Genomic DNA, 17,263 nt, shown 5'->3' with positions numbered 1-17,263 from the left:
CTTCTTTTCTAGAATTGAGTCTATTAATACCCAAACTTTTGGACATATGAGAGGCAATTGAAAAGACTACATGAGCCATTTTCCCCTAATGGAATATAATAAAACTTGTACATCTGAAAACCTAAAATGCACACAAAACAGATAAGTCAAGTTTCATGAAACCACTATAATACCCGTACTTACACAGCACTTTGGTGTTTCACAGTGCATTTTCGCTTCATGTTTCCTCCACACCTTGAAGCCACACTCATAAGTACTTGCAAGAGAAACAGAAACCAATAGTCTATCTCTTTCTTGCAATGCTGGAGATATTAAGTAGCAATAGAGTTTCAGTGTAGTATTTATAAAGGTCCTACAAGCATGTTTTACAACGATTATCCCAGGCTCATGATAATTTTACTCTGGCAGAATTTATAACAGCAGATTATACAACTCAGCTAAAATGGTCTCCAAGTATAGTATATTGTTTTAAACTACAATGAAGGTTAAAGATGGTTTAGAATTTCATAGGGTCATGGTGGCAGGAGATAATCCTGGTTTGATTTAGGGGGCTCTGTAAATAAAAACAATTTCACTCACTTTCACCTTTATATTTTGACATCTGGAGACTGGTTTGTGGAATCAGGAAAATGACAGATGAGACTGAACAGGAAATGCTATTCGGTTCATGTCCCAGGGATATTATTTAACAAAAGTGCTGAGTGAGCTATTTCAAAAGCTCAGCTGGAGGGAAGGCATTCACTGTATGCTATTTATGATGCTCTTAGAAACATCTCAGGAGGTATAAATTTTGGCAACTTATACACATTCCTTTAGGCACTTTCCTATATTGGTTCCCTGCATTCTATATACAGAAAATTCTTATCCATCATAAAAAGGAGAGATATTATCATTTCCAATAGGAAGCATATGCATTTTGATGATGTAAGGAAAGCAAGTTCAGTATATTCTGAGGTACTTGATCAAGAAGTAAAGACATCTTGCTTCTGAGAATCACTGAGGACAGTCTTTATGGGTTTACTACATGATACTACATTATGTATACAATTTTGTACATACATACATACACACACACACACAACTTCTACCTGAGAACTATTAAGAAAAAATTATCATGCAGATCTTTGTCAAAAAACTAAACACATAAATTAAAAAAATAAAGTTATGCAGCCAAAAGAATAATGATTTTTACTGAAATGATTGATCCCTACTATCAATGAATTACAGGAATCTAATAAGCAATTATAAACTCCCTCCAATTTCCACAAATGATAACATATAGCAAAAATCTGAATTTTAACTTTTTTCTGACCTCTTACAAAAGTGCTAAGAATCTAAGAATCAAAAGAAATGTGCTGCAGTGCCTGGGTGGCTCAGTCGGTTAAGCATCTGACTCTTGGCTCCGGCTCAGGTCATGATCTCGCAGTTCGTGAGCTGGAGCCCCACATCAGGCTCAGTGCAGCCAGCACAGAGCCAGCTTGGGATCCTCTCTCCCTCTCTCTCTGCCCTTCTCTGGCTCGCTCTCTCTCTCTCTCTCTCTCAAAATAAATAATAAACTTAAAAAAAAAAAAGAAAGAAATGTACAAAGAGAAGTAGTATCAGTTGCACAGCACATCCTTGATACTTCTGAGCCAAATTATGTGTTTGTTTTATTGAATTTTCAAAATACGAAACCTCAATCTTTAGCAGAAAGTTTCCTATATATTGTATTGTTTGAAGATACATTAATGTGGGTTTAAAATATTCATATAAAAGTAAATTAGGCTTAGAAATAAACTTGTAAATTCTAAAATGTACTCCCTATGCATGATAATAGTCCTGGTACATTATCTGCTGCTATTCTAGAGGTGATCTATAACCTATTTAGCCTTTGCTTACATGTTCATGTTCATATTTATACTTTTCTTCATGAGTTTTTAATAAGGTTTCTCTTGCAAAAGTTTAGCAATTAGGGCTTGAGCCTTAACTGTTCACGCCACTGACAGAATAATTTATACCTTAGGTCAAGTCAAAGATGGGGTGGAGACAGGAAGTAGGAGGTTGGAAGAATGGACGTGAGATATCAGAATCATCAAGGAGCCCACATTGTTCCTAACCTTCTGAGCACCTGTCCCAGTCCTGCCCCACTGCAAATCTGTTACACTGGAAAAGGGCATGAGTAAGGAAAAGGATAAGTATGTCTGCCTTTGAAAAAGCTCGACAGGTGTAAGAATACTGACCCTGATGACTGAAAGACAACATCTTTGGGGAGATATTAATATTAAGTCAAGGAACAAAGGATTCGGAGGTCCAATAAGCTCGGGAAGTGACACACACTAAATCTCCCTTCATGGGGCTCACGCTGCACATTAGCACAATAAACTCTGAGAAGTTTAGGAATAAAGAAACCTGTTAAACGTTATTCAATGATATTAAAATCTTATTCATCTATGAAGCTTTTCCTCAACACTAACTTGGGGAAATAATTTAGAAATCCTGAAATATTTATGAAAATGTCCCTATTCCATTGTATGGGGGGCTCTGTGTCAGAAGATGTGTGTACTGGCACTTTAGTACAGTGACCAGATTTTTAAGAACGTCCAGTAAAAGCTAAATCTTATTCAAGTACAAGGTTATTTACTTGGTAATGGTGTCATAGTAGTTATTAAATGCATTAGTCTGCTCAAAAGCCACCATTAGCACTACTAAAACCATTTGTACCACTGGGTCCCTGACAGCACAGAGGGCACAAAGTTATAATGTCTGTTTAATCTCAACTGTCTGTAAAGAAATAAGACCACTTGTTGTATCTCAAATGCCTTTCCTTTCCCATCTCCACACCATTGCTTTTGTTTTTGCTCTGCCTGGAATGCTCCCCCTGCTAGGTCTCCAAATGTTAGTCTTACTAAACCAGGTACATCTACCTACCTAAACACCAACTCCCCCATGAAGCCTTTTCTGGTTTTCCAACTGGCTGGCTTCTACCTCCTTTTAAACCCCCCAACCACTGTGAGTATCTCTTAAAGCAAGAATCAAATTCTTATTATATAACCACAGGTCTTCTAACCTCACCCTCCAATTAGATGGTAAATTCATTAGGGATGGGAACTGTGTTTTTCTCCCCATATACATGAAGAAATTTAGGCCTAGAAAAATGTAGCAACTTGCCAAAGGTCACTTAACTAGTAAGTGGCAGTAGTGAGATTTACACCAGATCTGTCCAACCCCCAAACCCAGGGTTTTGCCGTTATCCTCCATTCCCTCCAACTCTCAGACAGCAAGTCAGTGGTTCCCATGGCAACAAAAAGACCGTAAGTCACAATCTATTGGAGACAGGACACATAAAAGTTCTACCTATCTGCCCTGCCTCATTGCTTGGCTTCTGACTCCATGTGTTAACTCTACCTTCTGCTTGTAGACCTTCATTCCTCCAAATATATTCTTGGAAACAACAGTAATGAGAGATGTAAATCATGTTTTAGAAAGAGCTTTATGGGAAACTGTATGCTAAACAAAGTTAAAAATATTGGTTACTTACTGCACGACTTTGCACATCATTTAATATGCTACCATGCAGCATTATATATGTTTTTGTATATATATTTCATATTTTTAGAGGCATAAGATATTGGCACTTATTTTAAGTATCAAAGAACAGAACTATCCTTCATAGGTTTCATCTAACTCAATACAGCATGCCTCAAAGAGTTTTATTTTAATAACATCATTTTCACAACATATACATAACAACAAATTCATTTCAAAACACTTAATAACATGCATCTAAATAAGAACTATCATAACCAAATACTATAGGATTTAATGTTACTAGGATTTAAAACTAGCAACAGTCTACTTTGTGCCAGCAAGTGAGTGATTAAGTGCTACCCACACAATGTCTGACATTTAATGAGGGAGTCACATGGATGGATACAGAATATGTTTCACTCAATGATTAATATAGGTTCACTATATTTAGTTTCTACTTGAACATTTCACCTTTTTTTCCCCCATCCCTGAACTCAGCCAAGGACATGGGATAAATGTGATGACTAAAAATCACGAAGTTTTGATGAATGAAAAAGATGAGAATAAGACTGATTCTTCTAGGAGAAAATGAGACTTTCCTCCATTAAGTCATTTTTAGACTAGTTGCAGTTATTTAAAATAAACTCAAATAATATGTGCCTCTCAGGAGTGCCACTAGGTGACTTGGGGATACAGGTGAGAAATTTTTCATTTACACACTTTTATATCTGTAGTAGGTAGAACTGTGTCCCCAAGAAGAAATCTATTCAAGTCGCAACACCTCTCTCCCCATACTTATAAAATGTGACTTTATTTGGAAATTGGGTCTTTGCAAATATAACCAAGTAGAAAAGAGGTCATGGTAGATTAGGGTGGGCCATATTCCAATAACTAATGTCCTTAAAAGAAGAGAGAAAATTGGATGCAGACATAGAGGGGCACACGGAGAACACCAATGATGACAGAAGCAGACAGAGAAATAGAGTTGCAAACCAGAATTTGCCCTAACCAACAGAAGCTAGAAGAGGCAAGGAAGGATTCTTTCCTAGAGCCTTCAGAGAGACCATGGCCCTACCAACAACCTTGTTTGCAGACTTGTAGCGTCCAGGACTTAAAGAGAATGAGTTCCTGTTGTTTAAAACCACCTACAGCGGTACTTTGTTATGGCAACCTTAGGAAACAAACACAACACTTTTAAAATTTTCTACATTGCAACTATACCCCATATTCAAAAATCAATCAAATTAAAATAAGTAAGTTCAAGGAAATGAAAACACAAGCCACAGACTGGAAGAAAATATTAGCAAAGATATATCTGATAAAGGAAACTGTCATTTAAAATACACACACACACATGTACACACACACAAACTCTCACAGCTCAATAGTAAAATAGACAAGTAAATAAACAGAAAACAGAAACAACTCAATTGAAAATGGGCTAAAGCTCTAAAAGACACCTCACTAAAGAAGATATACAGATGGCAAGTAAGAATATAAAAACATGCTCTAAACGTATCATATGTCATCAGGGAAATGCCAATGAAAACAACGAGATACCACTACATACCTATTAAAATGGTCATAATCTGGAACGCTGACACCACCAAATAAATGCTGGCCAGCAGCAAGCAGGAACTCTCACTCATTGCTGGGAGGAATGCAAAATGGTACAGCCACTTTGAAAGACAATTTGACAGCTTCTTACCAAACTCAACATATTCTTACCACACAATCCAACAATTGCACTCTTTGGTATTATACCCAAAGAAGTTGAAAACTATGTCCACACAAAAATCTGCATACAAATGCTTATAGCAGCTTATTTATAAATCCAAACTTGGAAAAAACAAGATGTCCTTCAGTAAGTGAATGAAGAAATAAACCGTGGTACATCCAGACAACAGAATATTATTCAGTGCTAACAAGAAATAAACTAAGACATGGAAAAAACTTCAATGTATATAACTATGTTCAGAAGCTAATCTGAAAAGATTACATGTTATACGATTCCAACCATATGACATTCTGGAAAAGGTAAAACTATGAAGACAATAAAAAGATTAGCAATTGCCAGGGGTTACGTTAGGGGGAGGGACGAATAGGCAGACCACAGAGAATTTTTAGGGCAGTGAGACTATTCTGTATGAAATTATAATGGTGGATGCATGTCATTATATAGTTGTTCAAATGATCAAATGTACCACACCAAGTGAACTCTAATGTAAAATGCGGGCTTTGGGTGATAATGATGCATCAACACAGGTTCATCAACTGTAAGAAATGTACCACTCTGGTGCAGGATGTTGATAATTTTTTTTTTAATATATGAAATTTATTGTCAAATTGGTTTCCATACAACACCCAGTGCTCATCCCAAAAGGTGCCCTCCTCAATACCCATCACCCACCCTCCCCTCCCTCCCACCCCCCATCAACCCTCAGTTTGTTCTCAGTTTTTAACAGTCTCTTATGCTTTGGCTCTCTCCCACTCTAAGGAGGTCATCCATGTGTGGGATAGGGGGTATACAGGAAATCTCTGTACTTTCCACTCAAGTTTGCTGTGAATTTAAAACTGCTCTCAAAAACAAAGTCTAGGGATACCTGGGTGGTTCAGTCGGTTAAATGTCTGACTGAACTTCAGCTCAGGTCATGATCTCTTGGTTCATGAGTGATGACATTAAACCCTGTGTCCAGCTCTATGCTGACAGTATGGATCCTGCTTGGGATTCTCTTTCTCCCTCTCTCTCTCTTTGCTCCTCCCTTACTTGCATGCACTCTCTCTCTCTCAAAATAAACAAGTAAACTTTTTAAAAAGTCTAATAAAAAATATTTTTAAATCACAAAGTAAGCCAAAAGTTGTTGTGGTTTTTTGTTTTTTGTTTTTTGTTTGTTTGTTTGTTTACAGTAAACTCTACTCCCAATGTGGGGCTTGAATTCATGACCCTGAGATCAAGGTCGCATGCTCTACTGACTGAGCCAGGCAGGTACTCCAAATTCTGCTCTTTTTTATATTATAATTTATTAACCATCTTGAACCCATGACTAAAATATGCTACTTTTCCTCAAAGCTTTACACGTTCCTTTGTTCATTTCATTCATTTATTCAAACTTCAACTAAAGTGCTAATTAATTCTGTGCCAGATGTGGTAGCCTGGGAAAGGTTCTAGAGAATCCAGAAACCAGACACTTCCTGGCCTTTAAGATGATGTCTACTCTAATAAGTAATTATAGAGGAAATAGATTGTATCAACTCATAGTAAAAGCATTATTCATGTATCTTGGAGAATTAAGATTAAGATCAAGTTTTTAAGTGCTAGTCAACCATGTACAAGAGAGAGATGATCTTTCTCCTTCCCTCTATTCAAAGATTAATGATATCAAATATATATTAATTACTTAACTGTTTCAAGAAAGATCTTGGGAGATAAGATGCAAACTGCAAGAGAGTGAGGTCACTGGATATGTGCCATGGCATGAAAACCCTAATAAGAATTTTGAAAAGGAAGAATAAGTATAAAAATTTTAAAAACATTCTTGAGGGGCAGCTGGGTGGCACAGTCAGATGAGCATCTGACTTCAGCTCAAGTCATGATCTCACAATTCATGAGTTCGAGCACCGCCTCAGGCTTGCTGCTGTCAGTGCAGAGCCCACTTTGGATCCTCTGTCCCCCTCTCTCTGCCCCTCCCCCTCTCATGCTCGCTCTCTCTCAAAAATGAATAAACATGAGAGAATAGTTGAAAATGGAAGCAGATTCTGAAATCATTAAAACTTTAGTGTTAAGAGAATGAAAATTAGAAACTTTATTTTCTAATTAAGTTGGAGGATTCTTTCATCTTGAAAAAGAAGGGGAAGAGTGTCTTGAATTTATTCTGAGGAGACACTGATCAAAAACAAAATTATGTACAAATAAGGCTCAACAAACTTCTTCACACTATTCTCTCTCCTAACCTTCTGTTTCTACGCTATTGCCAAATTAAGAAAAAATTGTTAACTCAGTTTCCAGAAATTGACACATAATTTAGTGTTTTCTCAGCATGAAAAAAAATTGGAAGAAAACATTTAAGAGAAATGGTGCCCTCTCTTGGAACCAGGTCCTCAATCTTCGTAGAAGTAAAAATACAGCAAAAGTATCAGACACCATGTTAACATGCATCTTCAATTCACATCCAAAGGATTGTTGCGTAAACCTATAGTTAAAATCTTTGCAAAAAAAAAAAAAAATACAGTCCTCCTTAGTGCCTAATTATATGTATGCATTGGTATGCTTCAAAATAAAAGAACATTACCTTAAAAAGTGGTGTTTTTAAAATGCTGCTGAAAAAGTAAGAAAAAATAACAAGCTGCTCTCTATATTAGGAATCACATGCAACCAAGCATTTAAAAAAATTACCATAAAGTAAAACAAAGAACTACTATCCTATGAAATACACACTGAGTTTCACTATATCCCCAAATCCTAATACCACTGTATTTGGGGAGTTGAATGTAATCAATGGAAGAAAATGGAGAAAAGGGATAAAGCTGCAAAATCTGGGTTGGAGGGGAGAAGGACTTGTGGTAACTTGTTCTTGCTCAAAATGCCCAAATCAACCTGATTAGATCAACCTTAAGTTCTTGACATGTTAGGAGCTGGTTTCCCCCAGAGGACTAGAAATACTTCAGTACAACTTTTTATTCTGCTTGTACTGGTATTTGGTAGCAACTTCAAATGCAATAAAGTAAGGATTCAAATGCATTTAAAGTAAGGATTCCTTGCTTTAAAAAAAAAAAAAACAACTGCATAATGCTATTTCCTCAGTAATACGAAGTAATAGGAACACATATTTGAGAGTAGAATCATTTGGATTGCTACTAACTTAATAGCAATGAAATCTTCCACTTTACTGCAGTAAAACATTATGACAAACCCCCATCTAGAGGATGTGAAAATGTTATTGCATTTCTTTTCCAGAAATGTATATACTCAATCAGCGAGTGTTCTTCCCCAAGCACCAAATAACTCCTTCCAAGGAAGCTTGTTTTCTGAACTCTTCACCCTACATTCTTTCTAAATTTTACTCCTCTCCATTCACCCAATTTTAACTTAACTGATTGTGAATCCAAAGACACATGTTTCCTATTTTCATTTGGCTGCTGAAAAAAAAACAAAAAAACAATGTACATTAGGGAATGCATGGGTGAATGTGGAAGGTAGGAGAATGGTGAAAGAAAATAATAATGGTCAAAGCAAAAACAAGAATATTGTTTTCTTCCTATTGTTGCCAGGAAGATGACAGAAATTTCCTCTCCTTGTAAAGAATTACCTAATTATAGGAAAGAGTATGCTGTCTGCTTATATCCATCAAAAGTGGATATTTTAAAGAGTACTACAAGCTGTCCTCCTAAAATGGGGCCAGAAAAGTGAAGCGTGGGTAACTGCATCAAGTGAGTGACAGCAAGAAGCACCATCTCAATACCTGTCAATCATACGTTTGCCATCATCTATCTGTTCCCTGATCTCCTAGAGAAGCAGTTAGCAAATGGTTGTCTCCAGATCAGTGGCATCAGCACCAGCTGGGAAATTAAAAATCCAAATTACTGGACCCCACTCTAGACCTACAGCATCAGAAACTCTAGGGATAGGGCATATGAATTTGTTTCAACAAGCATTGGATAGGATTCTGACTTGATTAACCATGTCCTACAGCAACTTACGATCGGCCAATTCATTCTGGCTTTTAATCATATGCTACTGGAATTGTTACTAAACATTTTCATATGTATATATTCTCCAACTAATTTATAAAATCCTTGGGGCAAAAATTCTCTCTTGTCCCCTTAGCTTTCTCTTACCCACCAGCACCTTTCCTAGAGCTAATAAGCAAAGGTAATATAATGAGCATTCCTAAGGACAGGAACCGGGGAGGAGAACCTTGGAAAGAGTTCTTTTTTGAACAGGATATTCTAGTCCACCTGAGATATCTATTTTCCTTAATTAAAATCTAGGAATAAAAGGCCTGAGTTCTCCAATTTACAGTCTAGAGAGGACTCACTCATTCTTAAGATAGAACTGCTCAGCAGCAGAATTTGGATAATCCAACTGAAAAACAAATTAAAAGTTATATAAAATATTTCCCTCAAAGGCTTGGCAACCTTGAATAGAGCGGAGAAGAAGAGGTAGCATTTCTTTCTCAGAAGCACACAGTAGGAGTCACATACAGGGGAACGTTCATTAGTTACCCCTCTGGCAAGATCTAGCCTTCCAACCTCTTTTAATATGAAAGTGCTGTTTTGTTTGCCTTCTCTTTCTTCGCTACATTCACAACATAAAAGGTAAATACCTCCCCTCACACACAGGGTGTCCTCTCTATCCTTGGGCAAAGTGGAACTAGTTGCTCAGTTGCTAATGATTCAGGTTATGAGTTTAAAAAATGTTGGGAACTTAGTGGTGGTTCCTGGGGAGGAATTCTTCCATCTGGCATAAATAAATGAAATTTGTTCAGACGGGTTCTGTTAGCATTGAGTATGTATCCTGCTAAGCTGAATATTTAGAGATGTTCCACATTATGATGGCAAGGATCACCTGTACCTCCCTTGTCCTAAACGCCGTATTTCTTAAGTGTCTGCACACTTGAGAGTAAGGCTTCTCTTAGGTTCCTCCATTCCTCCAGTGAATACATCCGGCAGGTTCTTCAACCCAATCTGAAAAGGGGCCTTCTTTGGGACTGAATGTTTATAAGCCCCCAAAATTTATGTTGAAACTCTAACTCCCATGGTATTTAGAGATGGAGCCTTTGGAAGGTAATTAGGTTTGGATGACGTCATGAAGGTGGGTCCTCATGATGGGATTAGTGCACTCCTAAGATATCAGAGAGTTCATGCATGAGCTTGCTCTCTCTCCCTGCCATGTGAGAACAAAGCAAGAAGGCAGCTATCTATAAGCCTGGAAGAGAGCTCTCACCAGGAGTCAAGTCTGTCATACTTTGATCTTGGACTTCCCAGAACTGTAAGAAATAAATGTTTATTGTTTAAGCCACCAGTCTATCATATTTTGTTACAGCAGCCTGAGCAGACTAATGTAGGCCCCAACCCTGAGCTTCTTTCTCTTCCATGGCTTCTCACTATACCTCTCTCCCCAAATTCTTAGTAAAGATAAGAAAACATTTTATCTGTATATGCCAATGCAGGTATGAGCTAAATTATCTGTATACAGTCCAACTGGGCCAATATAAGTGGTGCCCTATGGGGAGAAGATAGAAGGAACCAGCTGCCCAGCCTCCAAAAAAACAAAATGGTTTCTAGGAACCAGGCACAATCAGAAAGCAAGAGAGCTGTCAGACCTCAAGAGGAGATGAATACTAAGGCAAGAGGCATCTCAGCAGAAACAATTGCCATCCCCAGCTTGCCATGAACTAAGACTTGGGAAGAACTTTAAAGATGGCAAAGACCAAATTTCTCTCCAGCCTGTTGGGAATGCACAAAGTCCTCTGCTGAAAATTCAGCTATCCAGAAAGAATTTTAAAACTGAATATTTCTTACAAACCTCAATTTGAAGTCAGATATATACCTGTGACACACACAGCTCATAATAAATAGCCCTTAGAGGAGAATTCAAGTTAAATCCAGGTCTCTGCATTGAAACACCTGAGAAAATATCAGACTTTTAAAAAATGCAAACCTTTGTCCTAGGCTGGATTCTTGCAAACCTAGATGCTCTAGAATGTGGCAATGTCCGTTTCTCTTGGCTAATTAGCAAAACTGCCCTTTTCCTCCATAGTTAGTGGTCCACAGCCTATGATTGGTTACCTAGGTGCAGAAGTCATTCTCAAAGGATATAAAAAGACCAAAGGCTTTTTGTCACATGCTAGGCTCAGGTTGTTGTGTGCAAGACTCAAAAAGAACATGAAATCTTTTTTTTACTCCGTGTCATTAGGGAAAATGGGACATGCCCATCTCCCAATAAGGCACTTCAACCATTGTAGTTGTGCCCTCACAGAGCCTCTGCATTAAAAAGATCTCTGGTAACCCAGTACAGGATATATGGGAGTTCTGAATTTCCAGGGCTCTGTTGTTCACTACGAAATCAATTCCTCTAAATATAAAATTTAGTGGTGCTATCATATGGAGTAGTACAGTATCTGCAGTAGCATACAGGACCACATTCAGAGAAGAGATTTGAATTTTGGTTGGAAACACAGTGATGGATTTTTTCTAACATCCTGTTTGCAAATTTTCTCCTACAAGTTATCTCTGCTGAAGAAGCTAGGCATGATATACACATTAAAAGAAAACAAACCGGAGCGCCTGGTGGCTCAGTCAGTTGGGTGTCCAACTCTTGGTTTTGGCTCAGGTCATGATCTCATGGTTTGTGGGTTTGAGCCCTGCGTTGGGCTCTGAGCTGCTGATGCAGAGCCTGCTTGCAATTCTCTCTCTCTGCTCATCTCCTACTCTCTCTCTGTCAAAAATAAATAAATAAACCTAAAAAAAAAAACAACAAAAAACTAAAGTAATCAGGATCTCATCCAACACCAGTATCATTTTCCTTGTTCTCCTTCAACTCGAGGTCTGCAGTTTGCCATCATCCCAGGCTAGCAATGTGGCAGCATGGTCTCCAAGTTCTTCCCTCAGAAGCCGTCAATCCCTTACATTACTGTCACAAGTGACTCAAATTTCAAGTATTAGAGATGAAAATCTTCTACTTTAAACACCAATTAGTGTCATCATGAAGGATAGATTACTTTGCACCATTCGTATACAAGTTGTATACTTCCCACAAAAAGTAGATTTGCTTCAAAGAATTGGTCAAAACAGGTGCCACTGAGACCATCAAGATCCCCGTAAAGCTTCTGTTCTCATGCTTTTCCTAAAAGAGTAAGGGGAGCCTTTTTAAACATTTAAAGACTAGGGCTTAGAGCAAATGGGAGAAGGTGTGAAAAGTATCTCTTTGTCTGACTCTGAGAGTGAAATCTGCAAAAAAGCTAGGATTTGTGTGTGTTGTCACTGAATGTTAGGGGCCCCAAAGGTAATCCAGGGGCCTAAATGTTCAAGTATCATTCACAGCCATTCTGGATGTACAGCATGGCATATATGGTCCTGAAGACACATAGAGTCTTGGGTTCAAATCCCAGCTGCTAGCTATGTGATCTGGACAAGTTTTATTTACCCTAAATGTGTTTCCTCACACATTTATCTTCCTATAAAATAGGGAGAGTAATAGAATCTACTTCATAAGATTGTTTAAATGATCATTGAATGAGAAGATATGCAAGCACTTAGCATAGTACCTGACACGTAGTTAAATCCTCAACAACTCTGAGCTGTTTTTTCCTAATTTTTAAAACTCCCTCTAAATCTCCCTGTTAAGTGGGACATCCAACCCAGAAGAAAATTAGGATTTTCATTTTGCTTTTTGAAAGATGTGCTAGAGTCTTAATAGAGGGAATGAATTCACATTTAGAGACTTATTTACACAGGGGATGCCCAAGCAATATTTTATCCCGGCCACAATGGAATCAGATGCAAAGCTGCTGTAAATATCCAGAAAACTAGTATTTTTAACAGCTCAATATTGAAGATAGCCTTGATATTTTGTAATTCCAACATCAATAAAGCTCTTTAATATTATTCCAGCTAAGTAATTCTATAATAGACCAAATAAACTGTCTTAATCTATAAGATGCAAAAAGGGGGAAACTAGATCAGTGAGTTTATTTTATATCAATAATCCTGTCTTTTAAAAATCTAAAGACATGATTCTATACTAGTAGTTACAACTAGGTGTTCTGGTTTAAATATGTATAATAGTCATAGTTCTGGATATATAATGCTGTATAATAAACCCAAAGTATCTTCTTTTTTTGAGAGAGAGAGAGAGAGAGCACAAGCAGGGGAGAGGGGCAGATGGAGAGGAAGAGAGAAAATCTCAAGCAGGCTGCATGTCTAGCACACAGCCCCGATGCAGGGTTTGATCTCAGGACCATGAGATCATGACCTGAGCCAAAATCAAGAGTCTGATGCTTAACTGACTAAGCCAATGTCCCCAAAAGTATTTTAAAACAATAGCAATGCCTATTTTGTTCATGAATCTTCAATGCAAGCTCAATGGAGATAGTTTATTTCTGATCCAATCAACATCTGCTGGGCCAGCTCAAAGGCTGGGGGCTGAAATCATCTGAAAGCTTACTCACTCACATATCTGTATGTCATCTAAATGGGGAAAACTCATCAGTTGGGAACTGGAACAGCTGGGACTCCTCTGGCATCCCTTCTCACTCGATGTAATTGTCTTTCCACGTGGTCTCTCTAGCATGGTAGATTCAGGGTACCTGGACTCAGGCTCATGGGAACAGGTCCCAAAAAAAGGGGGGTCGGGAGGGAGAACCAGGAAGAAACTGTACTGCCTTTTATGGCTTCACCTTGGAAGTCACCCATCATCAGCTCCACCACAATCTAGTGATCTGCCCAGGTTTAAGGAGTGGGAACGCACACCGCCTCTAGGTCTGTGAAACCACACTGTAAAAAGGGCATCTAGGATAGGATATATGTTAGTGGGACCATTTTTTGGAAGATATACTCAGCAGCAGTTAGCTTTCACACAATAAATCAGTCAAGGTTCTTGGTTATAAACAACAGAAACCAACTTTGGCAGACTTAAAGAAGAAAAAAAAGGAGTTAATTCGAAGGTTATTGAAAATTCTAAGACTCAAAGATAAAGCTGGATGCCTGGCCTGGAAATGAGCCAGAGCTATGGGAGGCTGGGAAACAGAAGTCTCAGCCTCAGAAGAATCCCATTAACATACCTTTCTCACCCCCACTGCCTTGACTGGACAGTGGTGGTGCCTGACTCTCAACACTACCACTGCCAACAATAAACTGCCCATGCTTCTTTGAGTCACGCTTTCAAGATTCAAAGATCTGAGTAATTCCAACTGGCTTAGCCTATCACATGTCTGAGACCTAGCAACAGGGACAAGAAGAGGGAAGATCTGATCCCCTGCCCCCCCCAAAGGCCCATACAGCAAATAATTCACCCAAACAAGAATAGAAGTTCAGGTGCTGGGTAGCCAAAATCCCAGCAAATATCTGGTAAACAAAGAAAACGAACAGTCCTCTACAACTTTGAAATGAAAGATCATACCATTTTCTGGCAGCAAAGAGGAAGAATAGAGGCTAATTAATAATCAGGTTTTAGCATGGAATAAAGACCAAATCCTCAATCCATGATGCAATCCATAAGAATAAGAAAATTCCTCATAATGAAATGTATAACTAAGATAATAATTCTACTGTAGCATAGTGAATTCTAACACTATGGACATCCCACAAATAGAAATGTGCTTGTTTTCTTCACAGAAGATGGCCTCGTATACCCAGTGCAAGGGTAGGTAATATTCCAACATCCACCTATAGGTCAGCTGTTCTGAATTTAAAACAAAATTTTCCAACAACAATTAGGTTGCTAGGTTGACACATAAGCATCTAATTAATCTGAAAAAAATGTATGTGGTAGACTACAGACAATAAAATTGTCTATAGAACATGAGTAGTACTTAAAGTTTATTTATTTGTTTTTGAGAGAGAGAGAGAGAGGGAGAGAGAGAAAAAGTGGGGGAGGGGCAGAGAAAAGGAGAGACAGAATCCCAAGCAGGCTCTGCACCATCAGTGCAGAGCCCAACGCAGGGTCTGAACTCACAAACAGATCATAACCTGAGCGGAGATCAAGAGCTGGACGCTTAACTGACTGCGCCACCCAGGTGCCCCCATAAACAGTATTTAGAACATAGCTTTAATGAGGGAGAATACCCACATGCTCATCAGAACCTTGAACACTCTTGCCTTAGTTTTGACAACAGACCCTCCTTGCCTCATCTTTAGTGGCGGCAAAGGAAGTGCACTGATACGGTGGGAAGAAAAGACTCCGTGGCAAGGGGATTCTCTGTATGGAAGGAAATTTTGCACCTTGACTTTTTAAAAATCATCTCAGACACCACCTAAATATGAGGACAAAGGATCTACCTCAATCTTTCACAAACTTTTGAGCGCAAATTGTTGCCAGACAAGTAACTCTCCCCAAATCCTAAACAGTAAATTTAATATCTTTATATAAGTTTTGAATGTAATAAAACTAGTAGTACGTTGTTTTTCCTATATTACTTTAACAATAAATTAAAATATAATTGAGATGTTTACTATGAGCTACATCTCAGACACTAATTCTAGTTCCTTATCATGTGAGCACAAAATAATGGAGTAAAATGTAAACTCCATGAGGCCAGGAACCTGCCCTACCTTGTCTTGTTCAGTGCTATATCCCCAGTTCCTAGCATGGGGTATATGGCAGGTGCTTGACAAAAATTAATGGCTGTTGTTGAAGCTTCAAATGGATGGGAAAGAGAGAGGATTAAAAAAAAAACAGTTTTGAAAAGAAAGCAATAATGAGTTATTTTAGAAAAAATATTTAGGCCAGTGATATCTTCTATAAGTGTGGTTCATTCATTTCTTCTGGACAGCTGGATGCTATTAATAACCTCTAAACCCTTCTCCTCCAAAATTCAGATGCTTCACCTCTTTGTCCCCACCCCCCGAATGACCAACATATATTTCTTAAACTGCTGAGTGACCGCCAGCCATCAGCTTCAGTGCACACTAAAAGCCCAGATCACCTTTCAACACGATAGGAGTGTCTCACTTGGGGAAAAGATTTAGTTCTCTGGAATTACTGTTCCGAGTAAGATGGAGAAAAGATCTGTGTTGCATATAACATAGCTTCAGTGTTCAGGAACTGCTTTTAAAAATAAATAATATATTAAAAGGATGCTTTAATTGGAACACAAAAGTGGCCTTTTTCAGCTTAATAAAAAATATTCAGATTATGCTGTCTGAATATACAATATGAACCACAGTCAAAGGGGAGACTTCAATATAAATATAAACCTTTTAAATGACACCTATGTAAACTAGTCTTCAACATTACACAAAACAGGAAAAAAAGGGAGGGAGGAAGGAAGGAGAGGAGGGAGAGAAACATGCACATAATTTAACTACAGAGCCTGCTGGAATAAATCACTAAATTTTAAGATTGGAAATAAACCGTGAGACATACCTAATCATCTCATGTCAGTTTAAAAGCTATCTAGGAGGGCACCTAGTGGCTCAATCAGTTAAGTGCCTGACTAGATTTTGGCTCAGGTCATGACCTCACAGTTCGTAAGATCAAGCCAAGCCCTGTGTCCATCTCTACGCAGGGCATGGAGCCTGCTTGAGATTCTCTCTCTCTCTCTCTCTCTCTCTCTCTCTCTCTCTCTCTCTCTCTCTCTCTGCCCTTCCCTGCTCTCTCACTCTCTCTCTCTCAAAACAAATAAGCTTAAAAAAATAAATAAATAAAAGCTATCTAGGGAAGACTCAAGAGTCTACAACCTAATCAAACTAATAGGGTAGAATTATTGATACACTTAGTCTTGTTTAAGATGGTTCAGGTACTTAGTTCAACAAACAAGTATTTCTAAATGCTTCCTTGTTTCATGTTAGCCTCTTCATGTTTCAGTCTTAAAACCACTTCCTTTTATTTTGCCCTTAGCAGAGATGGAGAACAGCTAATCCCCAAAGTCTAAAATCAAACAGTTCATGTGCATGAAGTATATATATGATAATATACCACCTTCCCACTCTTGCTTCTCTGGAATAAATCAGATCTGTCCCTTCAACCTCTTTTTGTTTTGGTTTTTAGATCCCACTGTTATATACTTCTTGATTCTTCCAAACCATCTTCTCTTCC

At 38.1% G+C, this 17,263-nt stretch overlaps 1 protein-coding gene across 4 annotated transcripts in view; it reads right to left on the bottom strand.

Moving 5' to 3' along the window:
- Positions 1-17,263, bottom strand: part of PPM1L (protein phosphatase, Mg2+/Mn2+ dependent 1L) — a 293,098-nt gene that overhangs the window by 171,204 nt on the left and 104,631 nt on the right. Inside the window, exon 1 of one of the 4 annotated variants that reach the window (XM_058730386.1) lies at positions 14,520-14,544. The exons of 2 other annotated variants lie outside the window; for them this stretch is intronic. Coding sequence is in view for 1 of the 2 variants with exons in the window: in XM_058730384.1 (XP_058586367.1) it covers positions 184-210 (27 nt within the window). In the remaining variant the exon portion in view is untranslated. Of the gene's footprint in view, positions 1-183; positions 226-14,519; positions 14,545-17,263 lie in introns of those variants that run through there. One more of the 4 variants, XM_058730384.1, reaches the window with a different exon arrangement.

The sequence above is a fragment of the Neofelis nebulosa genome, chromosome 5 (assembly GCF_028018385.1).
Source record: "Neofelis nebulosa isolate mNeoNeb1 chromosome 5, mNeoNeb1.pri, whole genome shotgun sequence".
Classification (NCBI taxonomy): Eukaryota; Metazoa; Chordata; class Mammalia; order Carnivora; family Felidae; genus Neofelis; species Neofelis nebulosa.
The sequence above is the reverse complement of the archived record's forward strand: the minus strand, read 5'-3'. Positions and strand labels throughout refer to the sequence as shown.